The following is a 19,837-nucleotide window of genomic DNA, read 5'->3' as shown; positions in this document are numbered from 1 at the left end:
TCTTACTGCAGTGATACAGTATGAAACATTGTATGACTTTACAAATATTTCATTCGTCGGTACTTCTGTTTATGACACTTAGATGAATAACGTAAGGCAAAAATGATCTCAAGTTGAATAATGTCAACACGACTCACATCCCCTGATCTTCTCAGACACATTTAAGAAGAAAATTCACACAGGTCATTCTGTTTTCCTCCCTGGCCATGTGCGGGGTGGGGGTGGTCGTGAATAGGCAGCAAATTTTACAAAACTCCAGGTGGCAGCGCCAGACGCATTTTCTTTTTGTACACGGACACAGCCAACGCTGCATTTCTTGGGGTTTATTCCTGGGACAGGATGCACTCTCACTGACGGACACCCAGGAGGGAGGGAGAGAAGGAACAGTTCCGAAGATGAAGAAGTCTGCGCACCGGCCACCTCCGCGTGCCTTGAACGACCGAGCGCTTCCAGCTCCTTGCGCGCTGGGGCAGTAACTGCATCAGGCGGGCAGCAGCCCTGGCTGTACCCGGAGCTCCACGCCTTGCAGAGAAGAGAGTGCATGGCTGAACCCAGCAGGGAGGTGGCCGGCGACCCATCCCGTTAGGACGCATCCAGCCTCTGCCGCGCGCATTGACTTCCCGCGGTCGGGGGAGGCACACAGCCGGCCGGAGTCCTTGCTTCCTCTCTCAGTTGCAGCCGAGGAGTCCCTGTACACACCACTGCTGACCACCAGGAAAGCGCAGGAGCGCGCTCGCCCTGGGGACTCCTTCCAGCCCCTGTAAACATTGAGAGGGAAGGAGGAGCAAGGAGGAGCGCCGGGAGTACTGGCGCGCCAGAGCCCTCTCCACCGGCCGCGGGAAGCAGGCGCTCGGAGCAACAGGTGCGGCCCGCAGCCACTCCCGGAGCGAGGGCACGCTGCCAGCCCGGACTCAAGCGAGTAAGGCCGTGGGAGGGTCTCCACCGCGGCCACAGCTGGAGCGTCCCTCCGGCGCGGCTCGGTGGCGGCGCCACAGGCGGAGAGCCAGGGTCGGGGTCCGGGCTGGGGCCGGGGCCGGAGCCGCCCCCATCCCAGGGATAGCCGCCCGCGACCCCAACGCGAGTACCCGCCGGCTCACCGGCGGCCGCACAGCCAACCCAGGGCCGCGCCGTGTCGTGCGCCTCGAGGGCAGCTCCGGCGCGGGGACACGCGCCCGCCTCTGGGCTGGGACCGCTGCGTCCCAGTGCGCCCCGCGCCCGGGCGCCCGGGCCATGGAGCTAGCAGCCGGGAATGTAAGCGAGGGCAACGCAAGCGGGCCTGAGCCCAGCGGCCCGGAGCCCAGTGGCCACGAGCCGCTGCCGCTGCTGGGCATCGGCGTCGAGAACCTGGCCACGCTCGTGGTGTTCGGCCTTATCTTCGTGCTGGGCGTGCTGGGCAACAGCCTAGTGATCACCGTGCTGGCGCGCAGCAAACCGGGCAAGCCGCGCAGCACCACCAACCTGTTCATCCTCAACCTGAGCATCGCCGACCTTGCCTACCTGCTCTTCTGCATCCCCTTCCAGGCCACCGTGTACGTGCTTCCCACCTGGGTGCTGGGCGCCTTCATCTGCAAGTTCACCCACTACTTCTTCACCGTCTCCATGCTGGTCAGCATCTTCACCCTGGTCGCGATGTCTGTAGACCGCTACGTGGCCATCGTACACTCGCGGCGCTCCTCCTCGCTGCGGGTGTCCCGCAACGCGCTGCTGGGCGTCGCCGTCATCTGGGCGCTGTCCATCGCCATGGCCTCGCCCGTGGCCTATCACCAGCGCCTCTTCCTCCGCGGCTCCGGCAACCAGACCTTCTGTTGGGAGCAGTGGCCCAACCAGCGCCACAAGAAGGCCTATGTGGTGTGCACCTTTGTCTTCGGGTACCTGCTGCCGCTGCTACTCATCTGCTTCTGCTATGCCAAGGTGGGCGGGCGGCGGGGGACGGCGGGGGTGAGGGCCTGGGGCGTCCCCTTTTGTTTTCGGGGCTCGTCTGTGTGGAGAACCTTCTCCGTTTAGTTTTGCCCTCGCCTCTGCTTGGGCTTCCCGCTGGAGGTTGCACAAGGAAGTTATTTGGAGTTTGAGAAATGCCCGGGACAGTGTGCCCTTCGTTTCCCAGACGTCCCTAGACGACTCACCTCCCTTCTCCGTCCTTGCACCTTGCAGCGCTGGCAGGAGAGGCGTGCTCAGAGCACCCCCTCAACTGATGAAAAGCCAGCTCTGCTTTTTAACTCTCGGCCCCAGATTACCCGAGCAAAGAAATGAGGGATGCAGGGATTGTAGGGCGCCCGTGCGGGGTAGCACGGTGGAGGGGCTTGTGGTGCCATACGGGTCCCCGCGGGCGCTCAGGGCGTGCGCTCACCAGAAGCGGCTTTGCGGGACCCGGTTCTGGGAAGCCACTACTCATGGGGGCAGAGTCGCGTGGTTCATTGTACAGAGAAGTTTAACTTAAAAAACTCCAAGTCGTAAAGCAGCATTTCTTCACTTAGTCTTGACTGGAGTGTCCAGAGAAGTTTGGAAGGAAGGCAACTGGAGCTGTTGTGTTTCCATTTGAGTCCTTTTAGAATGGTTGTCTAAACAATATGAAGTGATTCAGGTCAGAGCGGGTCTAAATCTCCGACTCTAGAGAAACACTCTGGACACCCACCTGATTTCACCTATGGGGCTCTTCCTCACTGGGGAGACTGTTCTAGTCCTCCCTGTATACAGCCTGGCCAGCTCCCTAAATGCACCTTCTCTTTCATGAACAACACAGGATTTTGAAGATTTCGTACCTACACCATATGATGGTGATTTATGGGGTACACTGTAATATCACCCGAAGTATTGTCTTTAGAGTAGTATCACCATTAGAAAAACACTAACATTTGCACCAATTTAGCTTCATCTCTCTCTGTCTCTCATTTTATTTCTGGTAAGGCTGTGGCTGTAGAACCCTGAAGAAACAGACGGTGGTAGAAGCAAGAAAGTAATTCTTATTTTTCCAGAAAAATGTCTGACATAAGCCATCTGGTATGGGGTTCCCCCGTGCATTATCATCAATATAGAGTTGTGTCTATATTTTGAATGGGAATAATTTTGGATATAATCTGAAAGAATGACTGCACCAAGCGGTTATATATAAAATATAGTGGAGACAGGCAATGTGGAAAATAACTCCCACTTAATTATCTGGAAAATGGCTAATCTTTTTATTTTGTAGTTAGGTGCTGTCAAGTCAATTCCGACTCATAGCAACCCCGTATGTCTACAGAGTAGCACTGCCCCGTAGGATTTTCTAGGATGTAATCTTTATGGGAGCAGATCACCAGGTCTTTCTCCCCTGAGCCCCTGGGTGGATTCGAACTGCCAACATTCTGGTTAGCATCCAACCACTTAGCCGCTGTACCACCAAAGCTCCTTTCTATATTTGGTGTCCTGCAAATTTGAAACAAACGCTGGTTCTATGTGTCTCACGCGTTATCTCACTGATCTGCACAGCAGCCCTGTGGCTTGAAACTATAGTCCCTGTTTTATTGATAAGGGAACTGAGTTTGGAGGAGTGATGTGACTGTCTCCAGTTTATGAAGCTAGTAGATAGTTCCAGAAGGAATTTCACCAGGGATTCCAAGTCCTCTGAATGGACGGAGAGGGATTTTGGCAAGGACTTGAGGGTGTGAAAACAGTTCAGGGGGTCAGTGCTCCAAGTTGGGTCCTACAGTGACTCTTTCAAAAAGTGCCTCCTAAATTCCTAGTTGGTTGGGTTAGAACTGGAGCATATTCTTTCTTTCTTTCCCAAAAGTCTTTAGGGAAAAATAACTTTAGATCTTCTCAATGGAGACAGCAAGGTAAACTTTAAGGAATGTATTGGGCTAAATTCTGTCTTTTGAGAGTTTATAAAAGGCATATCTAGGGCAAGTTTAAAAATGGTTTTCAGAAATTTAATAAATATATGATCACTGAGACGTTTTCTACACACACATAGTTTGATTCTAAGCATAACTGGGAAAATCTTTGGGATTCAAAATAATATTTGGAAATTCACTCCAGGCCTGACTAAGTAGAGATGTCACAAAGTTGCTTTTCTTTGGTTTAATCATTAAGTGTGTGCTTCTCAGTTAAAGATATTGCCACTTGAGTGGTGGGTTCAGGACTGGCGGTTTCCCCGAGGTCCAGGTCTGAGAGCTGAGAGGAAAAATTACCAATGGCCCGAGAGACACTGAGATGATGATGTGAGTTTTTATTTTGTTTTGTTTCACCTTTAAACTTAACAAGACATCTTAGTCATCTAGTGCTGCTATAACAGAAATACCACAAGTGGGTGCCTTTAACAAACAGAAATTTATTTTCGCACAGTTTAGGAGGCTAGAAGTCCAAATGCAGGGCGCTGGCTCTAGGGGAAGTCTCTGTCTCTCTGTTGGCTCTGGAGGAAGGTCCTTGGCTATGCATCTCTCTTCCCCCATCTCTGCTTCTCTGGTTTGCTTGTTTAAACTCTTTTATATCTCAAAAGAGATTGATTTAAGACATACTTACACTAATCCTGTCTCGTTAACATAACAAAGACGACTCATTCCCAAATGGGGTTATACCCACAGGCATAGAAGATTTACAACTCATATTTTTGGTGGACACAATTCAATCCATAACACTTGAGAACTGCATTCTTGAGTTGCCTGCTGCTCCCCAAATCTTACATATTTTTAGTGGAATAGTTGTTTCCGGTTTCTTCTCACCTGAACCCCTCCCCCCAGCACCTCGCACCCACGGGACTAGGGAACGCCTGGGAGGGCAGACCCAGTGCTCTGCTAAACCTCTCCCCTCTGAGGCCGTGCAGTTGCTCTTGTACAAAGCTGTGCCCCTCCTTCCTTTAGGATAAATTATGGTCTGGGACCCCCTTGGTCTATAAAGAAGATTACCTCTTGATGTGCCCACCCCACCAAGTGTCTCCATGTGCCCAGAGAGAGCTGAACTCAGGGTGACCTGGGCTCAGGCTTGAGTGGGTGTCTTCCTACACACCCTGCTCCAGAACGTGTGGCATGACGGAGGTGCCACCATACAGCCCTCATTATCTTCTGGAGAAATGTAATCTTAACTTGTCCCGACACCTCCATTCTTTCTCCTCTGATGACAGGCACTCTGCCATGTTGTGTCATAACATATCCCCACATGCTTAGAGTACAGGCTCTGGAAAAGAAGCAGAGCTGAGCAAGGTTTCCTCGGGTATTTTCCTCATTGACCGTTCAACTATATTTGATATCCTTAGGTCTTCTGAAGTTTCTGTGTAGGGATCCAATTTAATTCATCGGAGGAATGAGTAGACCCTTAGGCACAATTACAAAGCAGTTGACCTTTGCATTTCCTGTGCAGCCTCTTCGCCAGATGTCCCCCTCTGATCTGTGTTCCTGCTGCCTCTTAGCTCTTCTTCTCTCCTGCTCCCTTGTTCTCTGTGACCAGTGTCCTCTTGTGGTCTCCTGCTGGGAAGATGCCACTGGTTCATCTTACCAGGCCTGTCCTCTCCAAGCAGGGTCACACTCCAGCCCTTTCCTTCCCCTTGGCAGCAATCTTTTGCTCCTACAAAAGCTCCTTTCTATACTTGCCTTACATTCAATTTTCAGTATCCTGATTTCTCTTGGCAAAAGAATAAAGTAACCCAATGTTAATGTGTTGAGAGTTATTCCCAATGATCCTCTTGCAAGTGAAAGACTTGTCATGTTGTAGATGATGCTCAGCCATTTTAGGAAGGGAGAAATATCTTAGTCGGGCAGGGAATGTAGAGTCAGGGATTCACACCACCCTGGTAGCTGCCTAACCTGCATGAGGCTTATAGGAGAGGTAAACACCCTGTGTGGTTGTCAGTTAGAGTGTGATGGGTTGCTCCAGTGGTGCATGGAGCTGATGAAATAGAGTCAGCCTCTGCAAGAAGTCCGATGTGATTAAATTATCTCCATGCCGCGGTGCTAGAGGGAAGCAAAGAAACAGCTGGAAAGTGGCTTCTGGTTCTTTGAGACACTCAGCTCAGCAATCTACAGGCCCTCTAAAGCTCATGGCCATACAGAGCTAAATTTTCTTTGGATTTTCACTCAGATGGAGTATAAAAACAAAGTCATGTACTAGTTCTGCAGGGTTAGCACTCTTGCGTAAGGCCGAGTGTGTGTTGGAAATTCCTGTACATAACCAAAGATTTTTGTATCCTTTCTCCTGAGAGTACCCTGGTGAGGGAAGACAGAAATAGTTTCTCTAATTAGAAGCCAGTGCATCTTCAAGGAGGCTCACTGACAGGGATATTAATTGAAAACCCTGCTAAATGGTCTCTACGTTGCGATGCTGAATTCCCAACATGTACATGGTCTAGAAGCACAGCACGATGAGAAGGATTTAATAAAGAAAGAAAGGGGCCTGATGTGGTGATTTGCTTTATGAAGATTTGAAGTGGAGACAATCCCCAACGGGAAAACAGATGAAACACATCAAAGCAAACTTTGGCATAATTCAGCCTCGCTGCCTTGGAGAGAGATCTGGTTATACTGCCCATTTGTTTATTTGCTTTCTTTCCCTGTTGGATGGTGAACTCCTTGAGGGCACGAGATGGTCTCTAATTTTTTGATGTATCTAGGTGGGGTAGTGGTTAAGAGCTTGGCTGCTAACCAAAAGGTCGGCAGTTCAAATCCACCAGCCACTCCTTGGAAACCCTAGGGGGCAGTTCTGCTCTGTCCTATAGGGTCAGTATGAGCTGGAATTGACTTGATGGCAACTTTTTTTTCTTTTTTTTAATAGGGTCTGTATAAGGAGCCCTGCTGGAGCAATGGTTAAGCACTTCGCTGCTAACCAAAAGGTTGGCAGTTGGAACCCACCAGCAGCTCCATGGGAGAAAGACCTGGAGATCTGCTCCCATAAAGATTACAGCGTAGGAAACCCTATGGGGCAGTTCTACTCTGTCGCATGGAGTCACTATGAGTCAGAATCCACTTGGTGGCACCCAACAATAAATGGGTCCGTATGTCATTGTGTCTGACCTATAGTGGAAATCTAGTGACAGTGGGTGGTGGTGGGGCTCTTTCTGTAGAAGAATCAGACCCACACACCAGCACTGTCTGCAAACAGGTACTACGGCCCACACTCCGTGGGCATTGGTCGTTCTGTCATACTCCCAAACGTTGGAAAGCAGGCGTATTTGGCAGTTTCTATTTATTGTGCGGAGCCCTGGTGGCACAGTGGCTAACAGCTCAGCTGCTAACCAAAAGATCAGTAGTTCAAATCCACCAGCTGCTCCTTGGATACCCTTTGGGGCTATTCTACTCTGTTCTACAGGGTCGCAATGAGTCGGAATTGACTCGATGGCAATGGGTTGTTTTTTTTTTTTTAATTTATCGTGCACTTTTATTTAAGTAATTTTATAGACAATGCTATTACCATATTTTTATGCAAATAACATGCACCTTCTACATTTGTTTGCAAATCGTGCCCTCCCCCTGCGAGGTATTTTCATAAGAGCCACTATGCCAATTTTTTTTACATGTTGCTGTAAAAAATTAGCATAGTGTGCTTATGAAAACATCTCGCAGCAGGGAGGGCACAGTTGGCAAACAAATGTAGAAGGCATGCATTATTTGTGTAAAAATACAGTACATTATGTTGTGATTTTATAGATAATGATATTACCACCTTAGAATGCCAATCATGGTCAACACCAGGCAGACAATGCATGACGAGGTGGGAGGCAAACTCGCTTTATCCATCTGTGTCTTTCAGGTCCTTAATCATTTGCACAAAAAATTGAAGAACATGTCAAAGAAGTCAGAAGCATCCAAGAAGAAGGTAATCGTCACATGCATGCCATTCTGTAGAGAGTAGTTTATTTTTATTCTCAATTATCCTCACATCCGCCCAATGCCTGGGAAATCTAAGTTCCTTGGAATGGGTATTTGAAATAAATCTCTTACTAGTAGGGCAGCCATGGGAATGGAAAGTGGTTCTCCGTGAGGCTTCACAGGTAAGGACTGACTGTGTTAAACTTGGAGGGAGGCTTGGGGTAGGAGTGCAGGTCCACATGCATATTTTGGATTCTGAGCCCCATTTGAGGTATGTTCTAGGGAGATTGAGGCAGAATGCAGAGCTGCTTCATGGTGTGAACCTATAGGCATTTTGTTTTATATTTACTGTCTCTGTGTGATTCCAGAAGGCCCTGGGTTAATTTCTTTCAAGAGAAAGTTGCTATAATCTCCCCCTAAAGCCTCAAGAGCAAGACATGGTGCCCTTATCTCTTCTCTTTAGACTTTGTGCATACCTCAACCGAAAGGGGATATAATTAAAGCTGGGAGCAGTTTGAAAGGGAATTCTACCCCATTTTTATTGTCTTTCTTGAAAATAAAAATGAATTCTGACTTCAACAAGTCTCTTTTGATTGCTATTAAAGCGTCCAGCTTATTGATATTTATTACGTCACATGTTAAGGAAAAACTGTTTTACAAGTTAGGATTAATTTAATTCTTATTCAGATAATATTTATGTAATTTCTGATTTTAGAAAGTAGAATGCAATCATCAGACATTGTGATTAGGGAGGAGGAGATTATAACTAGACATTTTTACCCACAATGTTAGTAATAAAATCTGAAATACCTTGTTTTTCCTCCTAAATATTTATTATGATTAATGACATACATGATTTGCAGAAATTATAGCTCAGATAATCATATTTACTGTTAAGAATCCTGCTTAAAAAAAGACAGTTTTCCTGACTTTCCTTGTTTATAGACAATAATGTGGCTAAAAACACATGTTCCCAGAGTCAGTCAAAGGCACTGGTAGACATTTGGTTAAAAAGCACAAATATTAAGACTTTTTAAAAATTTTCTAGCACCAAAAGTCAACTTGTATTAGAGAGATAATCAAACGGTTTTTAGGATAATGACCCAAGAGTAAAAGCTGCCACATATGTAACTAGACTATCTTATAGCTTCCTTTCCTCAACCCTTCCTGACACCAAAACCATTATCTAGGCTTTATTTTAAATTTCTGGGTGCCTCTTTCCAACAGCTGCCAAGGTGTTGGGTTGCATGGATAGAATCACCCCTGAAAGCTAACGTTTGCCCCTCTGGTTTCGTGATGTGCTTTGTGCTGGAGTTTCCTGATTTTTCCAGTCTGCGTCTTCGTGTTTCCTCTGAGACACATGTCTCATCCACAAGAAAAGGATTCATCAAAGACAATTAAGAACTGCTTATAGTTGCCCCTTAGACAATTATTTCTAGGACACAACGATTGGATGGTTATTTATAGGCTTGAGCTGGATCGTGGGATTGAAGTTGAATTGGCTCCATATGGCGTTAACCTTGTAGCTGAGGAGATGTAATTGTGTAAACATGTAAATTCAAAAGTGTTGTCCGGTGTGAAGGGTGCTTGGCAAGCCAGGGGAGGGAGGGATGGATTTTCTCCTTTAACACAGGAGATATCATTGATATTGATATATGTTTGTTATTGATTGAAAAGACTTTATGTTTACCAAAAGAAAGAAAAATACATTTTGTGAACATCATCTGGATCTTGTGTGTGTGCTATGACTAATTTTAATCTCTCTATTTGAAAAAGTGTTGAAGAGAAACTGTAAAAGTCTCAGAAAAGAACAAAGTCATCAAACGAATGAAAATAAGTCTTATAAGAAATGATTAGAAGAGCTTCTATTTTATTTTCCAGTAAAAAGACCTAAGGATTAGCACTTAGCTAAGCAATTACTTTGTTTACCTGTATCTATATTTATTTCTGTACCTGAATCTGTACATGAATATATCTATACAAATATCACATATGTGATATCATCTGTATAATATCATATAGGGTCGCTATGGGTTGGAATAGACTCGATAGCAATGGGTTTGGTTTGGGTGTATACATATCAATCTATATCTATATCTGTCTATCTATCTGTCTATCTATTTATCTATGCTAGAGCCCGGGTGGCACAGTGGTTGCTGCTCGGCTGCTAACTGAAAGGTCAGCCATTTGAATCCACCAGTTACTGTGCAAGAAAAAGATGTGGCAGTCTGCTTCCATAAAGATTTACAGCCTCGGGGGAGTCAAAAGCTAGCGAGTGGCCATCTAAGATGCATCAACTGGTCCCAACCCATCTGGAGCAAAGGAGAATGAATAACACCAAAGACACTAAGAAAGTATTAGCCCAAGAGACAGACTGGGCCACATAAACCAGAGACATCATCAGCCTGAGACTAGAAGAACTAGATGGTGCCTGGCTACCACCAATGACCTCCCCGACAGGGAACACAACAGACAGTCCCTGACGGAGCAGGAGAAAAGTGGGGTGCAGAACTCAAATTCTAGTAAAAAGACCAGACTTAATGGTTTGACTGATAGTTGGAGGGACCCTGGAAGACGTGGCCCCCAGACTCTGTTAGCTCAAAACTAAAACCATTCTCAAGGCCAACTCTTTAGACAAAGATTAGGCTGGACTATGGGACATAAAATGATACTCGTGAAGAGTGTGCTTCTTAGCTTAAGTAGATACATGAGACTAGATGGGCAGCTCTTGTCCGGAGGCGAGATGAGAAGGCAGAGAGGGTCAGGAGCTGGTTGAATGGACACGAGAAATCCGGGGAGGAAAGGAGGAGTGTGCTGTCACATTACAATGTATGTATAAATTTTTGTATGAGAGACTAATTTGAATTGTAAACTTTCACTTAAAGCACAACAATAAAAAAAAAAGAAAAGATTTACAGCCTTGGAAACCCTATGGGGCAGTTCTACTCTGTCCTATAGGGTTGCTATGAGTTGGAATCAACCGGACAGCACATAACAACAACAACTAAATATATATACATATATCATTCCTTTGTTCATTCTTCCCACATGAGAAGGTTTTAGTAATCAGAGGAGGGGAGCAGGCTTTCTCTTCCATCCTTAATAGCCACCAAACAGATGCCAGATATCTTTTGATACATGTAATTGCCACCTTGTTTGCAGGGAACAAATAAACTGTAGTGTGGCGGTGATAGTGCTATGTGTTTATGTGTGTGCGAGAGCATAAGTGGATGTGTGTGTGTGTCTAACAAAGTGATTGGACACAGGTGCAGGGGAGGGATTAGAACAGGGAGCAGAAAGAAAGAAGAGAGAAGCCAGATGACAAAGGGGAGAGAGAAGAGAAAAGGAAGCAAGCGAGATCTAGAAAAAAAGAGTAAGAGTAGACTCTAAATTCCCTGAAATCAGTGATTGGTTGATTCCTTGGGGATCTTCTCTTAGGTCTTAGCACAGAAGATTGTGGTTGTTGGGTGGGTTCGAACTGCCAAACTTTCAGCTAGTAATTGCATGTTTCACCGTTCGCACCACCTAGGGACTCCTAGAAGATTGTTACTGGCATAGATATATTCGATGTTTAAAAGCTAATGGATTCGTTCGCAGTAGAGTTTTCATGGTTTGCTCTCTTCAGCTCCACCTCTTCCTGGCCCTTCCTCTCAGCGGCCAAATGGAGTTCCATTCCTTGGCTGTATCTACCCACATGGGATTCGCCTGTTAAGATGGATAATAATCACGAGGTGGAGGGCTAGGCCTTTTATGATAAGCATGATAAATAGTTATTCTCCATTTGTAGAGGAAAAAACAAAAGAAGGATGTGATTCTATTGCAGAAATAATTGGAATAATGGTAATATGAATCTAGAGCTCTACCATGGATTAAATGCTTTGCTTATGCTCTGCTAGCATAAAGAATGATTTTTAGGCCCAAGGTCGGTCATAGGCTAAGATGACATTCCTGAGCTATCCTTGGAAGACTTCCTAATGGGACAGATGCATTTATTGGATGAGGGCTTCTAGGTGGAAAATTGGTTGAGAGGACGTCTTTAATGCCCTATCAACCACTGGATTCTTTTAACAGTTTTTTGCTTGTTTGTTTCTCTGGCTTGCAGTAATTCAGTAAACTTTTTGGCTGTCAATTATATAATTTACAGAATGCTCTTCTTCATTTCCATCTTTTTTTTTTTTTTTTTGTGGAACATTTTATTGTGCTTTAGGTAAAAGTTTGCAGAGCATATCAGTTTCCCATTCAAAAAATTGATGCACAAATTGTTTTGTGACATTGGTTACAACCCTGGCAATTTATCAGCACTTTCCCCCTTGCCCCCCTGGGTTCCCTGTTTCCATTCATCTGGTTTTGCTGTGTCTCTCAGTGGCTTCCTTTGCCTTAGTCAAGTTGTGCTGACCTCCCCTATATTGTGTATCGCCTTTCCCTTCACTAAAGGTAACACGTGTCTACTATCTAGTTAGTGGTTTCCCCTCCTTCCTCTCCCTCCCTGGTAACCTTCAAAGACTGTTCCTGTGTGTACAGTTTTTCTTGAGTTTTTATAATAGTGGTCTCATACAATATTTGTCCTTTGTTATTGACTTATTTTGCTCAGCATAATGCCCTCCAGATCTATCCATGTTGTGAGTTGTTTCATGGATTCATCATTGTTCTTTATTGTTGCGTAGTATTCCATTGTATGTATGCACCATGATTTGTTTACCCATTCAGTTGTTGATGGGCACTTAGGTTGTTTCCATCTTTTTGCTATTGTGAAAAATGCTGCAATGAACATGAATTTGTGTGTGTCTATTTGTGTGATGGCTCTTATTTCTCTGGGGTACATTCCTAAGATTCATTCTCATTTTGTAGTCACTTTTTTCTTCCTAGCCAAGTTCCGTTAGATGTATTGTGAGTAAAACTCTTTGAAGAACAGATGCTTCAGATGAGTTGGACAAGAGCATCTCAAGAGAAGAACAGACATTACTATTTTTCAGATAGTTACAGCATAAGAAAAAGAGCAAAAAGATACCAAGCTTATAAAGGACCTGATCCCAAGTATAACATGAGTTAGTGTCTAGATTTAGTACATAATTTCAAATGATGACCTTTTCTCCATCAAAAGATAATACTGTGGTTCTTTCCTCTAAGTGGACAACTGAGACAAGAAGTACATATACGGGGTATAGCCTCATCTCCGATAGAGGCAAATGACCCAAGAAATCAAAATATTAAAGAGTGCAAGAAATTTAAAAAAATGAAATCAGCTCATTCTCCACAGAGAGGAGTTTGCTGTGTTACATTCTGACATTTCAGAGAACAGAGGGGGAGTGGCATTTCTTTCACTGAAAAACAGGCTTTCTTCAGCCTTTAAACCCAACTAAACTAGTTGCTGTCAAGTCGATCCTGCCTTACGGCAACCCCCTGTGTTTCAGAGTAGGACTGTGCTCCAGGGTTTTCAGCAGCTGATTTTTCTGAAGCAGATTGCCAAGACTTTTCTCTGAGGCATCTCTGAACTCAAACATCCAACTGGTTAGCAGAGAGCACATTAATTGTTCGCACCACCTAGGAATTCCAGCCTTAGGGCCTGCCAATATTGATTGAAGCAGTTTTGATTGTTGTTAACTTTAGGTGGGTAAGATAATTTTGCCCTTGTCATAGCTTTTATTGGACTCATCAGTGGTTCTCTCAAAATCCTACTGAACTTTTCAAAATTACAGAGGGATTCCTGAGTAGCTACCTGTCTTAGTTATCTAGCACTGCTATAACAGAAGTACCACAAGTGGGTGGCTTTAATGGAAATTTATTTTCTCACAGTTTAGGAGGCTAGATGTCTGAATTCAGGGCGCCAGCTCTAGGGGAAGGCTTTCTTTCTCTCTTGGCTCTGGGAGAAGGTCCTTGTCTCTTTTCAACTTCGGTTTCTTGGTTTCTTGGAGATCTCATGTGGCAGGGCATCTATCTTCCCCTTCTGTGCTTAATCTGCTCTTTTTTATCTCGAAAGAGATTGGTTTAAGACACACCTTTCACCAATATTGCCATTAACATAGCAAAGAAAACCTACTCCCAGATGGGATTGTAACCACAGGCATAGGGGTTAGGATTTATAACATATTTTTTGGGGATACAATTCAATGCATAACACTGCCTAATAACTGCCACCACTGAGTCAGAGTCCTGGGAAGCAGCCTCGCTGCCTGAGTTTATAAAGCCCTGCAGAGGGTCTCGGTGGGATCCCTGACCTATTTGAACCCAGGCTTGGGGTGAGTGCACATGTGCTATTTTGACCAGATCTTTATCTTTAGCCAGCATGCTCTGGGAACATCCTTTTCCGAGTTTGACCATTCAGGAGCAGTGATGAATGAAGAGTGGTTTTCTACTGGTCTGGAGCTTCTTTCCCTCCTCACCCTCCTCTCAGTCTCTCGGCCCTGAGGCCAAGGCTTCTGTTGAAAGGAAGACAGAAGAAGAAGCTCCTCTGCCATTTCCAACTCCGCTCCTGGCCTGTCCCACTCTCCTGAGGCTGCCGGGCTGCACAGGAGTCACCCGAGGGCTCAGGGCTGAGCGCCCAGGGCCCGTGGGCAGTGCTCTTGCTCCCTTACCAGCTACAAGAACATCACCTGCAGTAGGCTGGGGTGTAATGAAACATGGAGAAAATGTGAAGGCTCTGGAGACACTTAGCTGAGAACACAGCATAGAGAGGCATTCTGATAGACTCCTTTGGGAACCAGTAACCAGTCATCCAAAGGAGCCCTGGTGGTGCAAAGGTTAAGCTCTCAGCTGCTAACGGAAAGGTTGGTGGTTCAGACCCATCCAGCAGCTCCACAGGAGGAAGATCTGGTGTTCTGCTGCTGTAAAGATTAAAGCTGAGAAGACTCTGTGGGGCAGTTCCACTCTGTCACAAGGGGTCGCTATGAATTGGAATCAACTCAATGGCACCCAGTAACAACAACCAGTTGCAGCTGAGTCGACTCCTCATGTATGTCAGTAGAACTGTGCTCCGTGTGGTTTTCAATGGCTGATTTTTCAGATCACCAGGCTTTTCTTCCAAGGTGCCTCTAGATGGACTCAAACTTCCAAATTTTTGGTTAGCAGCCAAACGCTTTCAATGTTTGCACCACCCAGGGACCAAACCAAACCAAAACCGTTGCTGTCAAGTTGATTCTGATTCCTGGCTACAGTCATAGATGAATGATACAGTCCGTTCAGTAAATATGCATTCAGTATTATTGTAAATTGTAAACCAGCCACATTTCAAAGCTACTGGTAAACCAAGAAAAAGAACCTGACTCTTGTCCATGGTTTTGAGAGGGCAGGCAGGATTGAGGAAAATATAGTGATAAATTTTGAATTAGTTAAAAACACACAATAACAACTACAGCCACCGAAAATACAGCATAGCCATGACCGACTGCTTTCTGCCCTATGAACCTTGATAAGATATGAATCTTGTTAATAAGCTGCTAGAATCTATTTCTGCCCTAAGCTTTGTGTGTAGTGAAAAGATCTCAAAAAAAAAACCATGGAACCGAATATCCAGAGGGTATTTATTTTGTGAAGTAGAGAGATGTTCCTATTGTCTTAGAAAGAAAAGATTGTGTTTTCTGTTCTATTTTGTTGGTGTAATTATATCTAGATTGTCTTGATTAAATCATCTCAGAATGGAATTTCTTCTAAGCTAATAGAGTAAATGGACTGATAGCAGACACTCCCCTGATATACCTGAGCAAATGATTTGTTTGCCTGGTGTGCCCTGTGCTAAGTGGCTTTAATATATAAGCTGATCGCCATATAAAAACCTGTTGCCAGGTTTTAATACCTGAGTTGTTTTTAGTGCCTCAGTGGATTAAGCACAAGCTGGGAAACATTTCGGTGGTTCATTCTCTTAGATGAGAAAATCGGGCCTCAGAGGGGTGCTGTCATTTTTTCAAAGGTCAGGCTGCTGGTTCCTGGTGCAGCAGGGGCTAGAAGGTTGACCTGCTGGTGTCTACATTCCTGCTCAGTCTGCGTGCCTCGCCCTGTGTCCATCCTGACCACAGGCCTTTGTCCTCTCCTTAATGGACTCTCATCATCTCCTCTCCCATCATGCCTCCACCTTGGTTACAAACACTCTGGCTTCTGACTTTACTAGCATTGTAGCTTCATAAGTTGGTGCATTGCTCACTATAAGCTAGATGTTGTTTTCTACAACAACAGGATTCCAGTTCATGGGGAGAAGTCATATAAAAAGTCCTTTTGTCAGGTAGGAATTCCCCTTACAGCAGTGTGGCATTGAGACAATAGGGCAAAGTATTCCTGTTGATATTTCTGCAGCATTTGAAGCCTACATTTCCAATAGAAGAATCCATGGTATAACAGTGATTTCCTGTCATGAACTCGTGCTCTTGTGCCTTATTCTTCCTTCAGAGTAAAGTCACAAGAAAAATAAGCCTCAATATGTTGTTGGTTAAGTGCTCGGCTACTCAATGAAAGGTTGGCGGTTTGGACCCAGCAGCCATTCCTTCAGAGAAAAGACCTGGCGATCTGCCTCCACAAAGATTACAGCCTAGAAAACCCTGTGAGGTAGTTCTACTCTGTCAAGATAGGGTCGCTATAGTGACCCTATGACTCAGAATTGACTTGATGGCACACAACAACAAAGACTATGTTGTTTTCATCTCCCTTCTCTCTCTTCTATCCTCCCAGCTTCCCTCCCCTTTTCCATCCACTTTCATCAGGAATAATTCTGTATAGAAGGGAAAATAGTGGTAGTCACCAGGTCATGCTCACACAACACTTCCACTTCAGCATCAAGATATAAGATCCAAGGAAATATATTCGCTGCACACCTTCCTGCAGGGCTTCAAACCGGTTCTGCATGGTTCAGTCATGGCTAAGGAAGTGAAACCAGAACAGACTCAAAGTTTTAGAATTTAGATGAACTGGAATGGTCAGCAGAACAGGAAAAATTACGGGTCAAAGCTTTGCTAGAAACTTAATCTCCTTTTTTGAAAGCAAGGGCAGCATACGTGTTGCATAGCAACCAAATCTCTTGCCCATTAGATTTTGAGCAGAGTCAGAAACAGTAGTGCCGCACTCAAACATGGTGGCTGACCATGCTGCTTTGAATATGTGTTGCTCTCCACAGTCCTGCCAATAATCCAGTCTCACCCATCTGGCTCCTGAAAGGGTTCAATATGCCTCTTCTGAGTCTCCCATTCCAGGGCTTTGACCTGTAATTTTTCCCATTTCGGTGACTGTTCTGGAGCACTCAAATTGTAAAAATTCAGATCTATTAGGTTTTGCTCCGTCAGCTATGACTAAACCAGGCAGAACTGGTTTGAAGCCCTGCTTTCCTGGCCCTTGAGATGTGTGGGGAGGCGCAGGAAGAAAGTGATATTACTGTTGATTTCCTCTCCACATATTCAAGCACTCTGTTTAAAATATTACAGCCTGGAGTATACCTGAGAAAAAAGAGAGTTTCCTTGACTCCTAGCATTTGGGCAAGGCACTGGAAGTAGATACCTCTTCAATATTTCTCTTTCCTATGAGAATTGAAATCCCTGGTAAAGTGAACTGGGAGTTGGATCAGCCATGAATAGGAGAGACTGATTACTTTGTATTTTATAGTTTAGAAAATATTAGACTCTCACAACAAAGGCATTTCAATAAACTAGAACACTCTTTTTTGTTTGGATCCTTAGAAGTACAGTTTTCGATTTATCACCAAGTTAGTTACCTACTAACTTGTCCTGGATGGACTGACTGGAAGCAGGGTGGGAGAAGCCACTCTGAGGCTTCATTCCAGCCCTTTGGGCTCATGGCCAGTAGAGGAATCAATGTGTATTCACACAAGGCAGAGTGTGATGGTGAAACACAGCACCCAAGTGTTGAGTGGGGGGAGTACGCCTCTCGTGTTGAGTTCCTTAATCAGGAAAGACACCCTTCTGTGGCCTTTTCAATGGGAATCTCAAACGAAAGGCATGGAGTTTCTGCCTCTGCTTCTGCATATTTCTTATTTAGGAGCAACAAGGGAAAGGTTGAGATGAAAGCAAGAATATGAGGCTAATTAGCCCACAGACCCAAACTAGAGTGACTTAGGAACCCATCACTGAATCAGTGTATGCGGCCTTTAACTTACTAAAGTCGAAGTTGGAATCAACTTGATGGTAACGGGTTTGGTTTTTTGGTTTAAGGCAGAGAAAGGAGCCCTGGTGGCACAACAGTTAAGTTCTTGACTGCTAACCAAAAGGTTGGCAATTCCAACCCACCAGTGGCTCCAGGGCAGAAAGACCCGGCGATCTCCCATAAAGGTTACAGCCTAGAAAACCCTATGGGGCAGTTCTACTCTGTCATATGGGGTTGCTATGAGTTGGAATCAGCTTGATGGCACCCAGCAACAACAAAGGAGGAGAAATAAACATGGACCTACTTGTGTGTGAAGTGCCTATTTGGAGCAGGGGTCCGAGTGCTCATCAGACCCACACCCCTGTCAGCGCACTCACTGTTGACACCATCTCAACGTGTGCTCTGCGTGAAGAGTTTTTATTGGCTTTATGGTTACAGCATGTCGTCTTTACCAGGACCAGTTGCTGTGGAGTTGACTCCAACTCATAGCGACCCCGTGTGTGTCACAGGAGAAATGTGCTCCATAGTGTTTTCAATGGCTGATTTTTTCTGAAGTAGATCACCAGGCCTTTATTCCAAGGTGCCTCTGGTTGGAGTCAAACCTCCAGCCTTTTGGTTAGCAGTTGAGCACGTTAACCATTTGCACCACCCAAGGACTCCATTTCATCTTTACACATCCTTGTTTCCATGATTCAAAGTGCACTTCCTATGATCCACATGCATTTCATGGGCATTACAAAATTATTACTAGGGATATTGCTGACAGGTCTTGAAAAAGTTTTGAACAGAAATAAGATATGGATTGAAGGTTAACACTTAAAGCAGAGATGGCCCAATGAAAATATAAAATTATTTTACTGCATATATGGAAATGCTGGATTCTTTTCTGTTGTAATTGCTACATCTCTTTCCTTTTCCTTTTCTTGTCACTAGACGGCACAGACGGTTCTGGTGGTGGTCGTGGTGTTTGGGATATCCTGGTTGCCGCACCATATCATCCATCTCTGGGTTGAATTTGGAGTCTTCCCCCTGACCCCTGCCTCGTTCCTCTTCAGAATTGCAGCGCACTGCCTGGCCTACAGCAATTCATCCGTGAATCCCATCATATATGCGTTTCTCTCTGAGAATTTCAGGAAGGCCTACAAGCAAGTGTTCAAGTGCCCCCGTCGTACCCAGTCACCTCTCAGCAACACTAAAGAGACCAAAAGTCACATTGACACCCCACCACCCACCAACTGTACTCATGTGTGAAAAAAGATATATTCCTTTTGCTGAGTTTCCATATATGTGAACCAGATACATAAAAAAAATACAATGCGTTATTAAGCAAGGCTGCAACTTATCCTAACAGCAATTCATATTATTTTAATTAAATTCCACTTGTGTTAAAAAGAACTTTGATCAGTTTAGGGAATTCCTAAGTCTAGAGAAGATTATTTTTAAGGAAGAGTGACTTCAATTTTATTTCTAAATTGTATTTCAGAAACAAACAAAAATGATATCTAGTTTTATACCTTTTAAGAAAATCAAGTTTACTAGAATTCCATAGATCGTTTCAATTCTTCATAGAATAAGTGCCAGTCCCATCAATATGGTCAGGGGAATTTGTGATCTACATTTTGAAGCAAATTTATTTAGAAAAAAATTATGCTTTAGTTCTTACATTTTAAGAAAGGAGGTAATATTAATAGGTTTGTATTCTAAAATATAATTATGGGACACAGAATGCAAGATTTACCTGAATTTTATTTATTTATTTTTTGGCTCTTCATATGGAGACACCACCTCTTAGTCAGAAAAAAGACTTTGTTTGGACAAGTCAAAACTGCTCTCCATTGTAAATAGCGTACAGGACTTCTGAGGCTGAGCTGCTTCTGCCTGTGGCCAGGAGCTGCATTAAGGCAAGCTAAGTGTAGAGGCATGGGCTCTTTCGTGTTAGCAACTGGTCCTGCAAATTACCGACTGTCCTGTGAACTTAAGCTTTATAC

General features: G+C 44.7%; 1 protein-coding gene across 1 annotated transcript; it reads left to right on the top strand.

Annotated features, from left to right (window-relative positions):
* Positions 1 to 1,225: 1,225 nt before the first annotated feature.
* GALR1 (galanin receptor 1) lies at positions 1,226 to 19,103 on the top strand. The gene is made up of 3 exons (XM_004387297.1): positions 1,226 to 1,911; positions 7,714 to 7,779; positions 18,783 to 19,103. Exons 1-3 carry the CDS (start codon positions 1,231 to 1,233, stop codon positions 19,098 to 19,100), a joined length of 1,065 nt encoding a protein of 354 aa, XP_004387354.1. The 5' UTR covers positions 1,226 to 1,230; the 3' UTR covers positions 19,101 to 19,103.
* Positions 19,104 to 19,837: the final 734 nt, after the last annotated feature.

Source organism: Trichechus manatus, unplaced genomic scaffold (genome assembly GCF_000243295.1).
Source record: "Trichechus manatus latirostris isolate Lorelei unplaced genomic scaffold, TriManLat1.0 scaffold00183, whole genome shotgun sequence".
NCBI classification, from domain to species: Eukaryota; Metazoa; Chordata; class Mammalia; order Sirenia; family Trichechidae; genus Trichechus; species Trichechus manatus.
This window is presented reverse-complemented; position numbering and strand designations above follow the sequence as displayed.

Bases quoted from the DNA above. Each gene is read 5' to 3' on its own strand.
- GALR1 (XM_004387297.1), top strand. From the start codon at position 1,231: ATGGAGCTAGCAGCCGGGAATGTAAGCGAGGGCAACGCAAGCGGGCCT. The intron at 1,912-7,713 runs GTGGGCGGGCGG...TGTGTCTTTCAG, and splicing joins TCTGCTTCTGCTATGCCAAG to GTCCTTAATCATTTGCACAA. The intron at 7,780-18,782 runs GTAATCGTCACA...TCTTGTCACTAG, and splicing joins CAGAAGCATCCAAGAAGAAG to ACGGCACAGACGGTTCTGGT.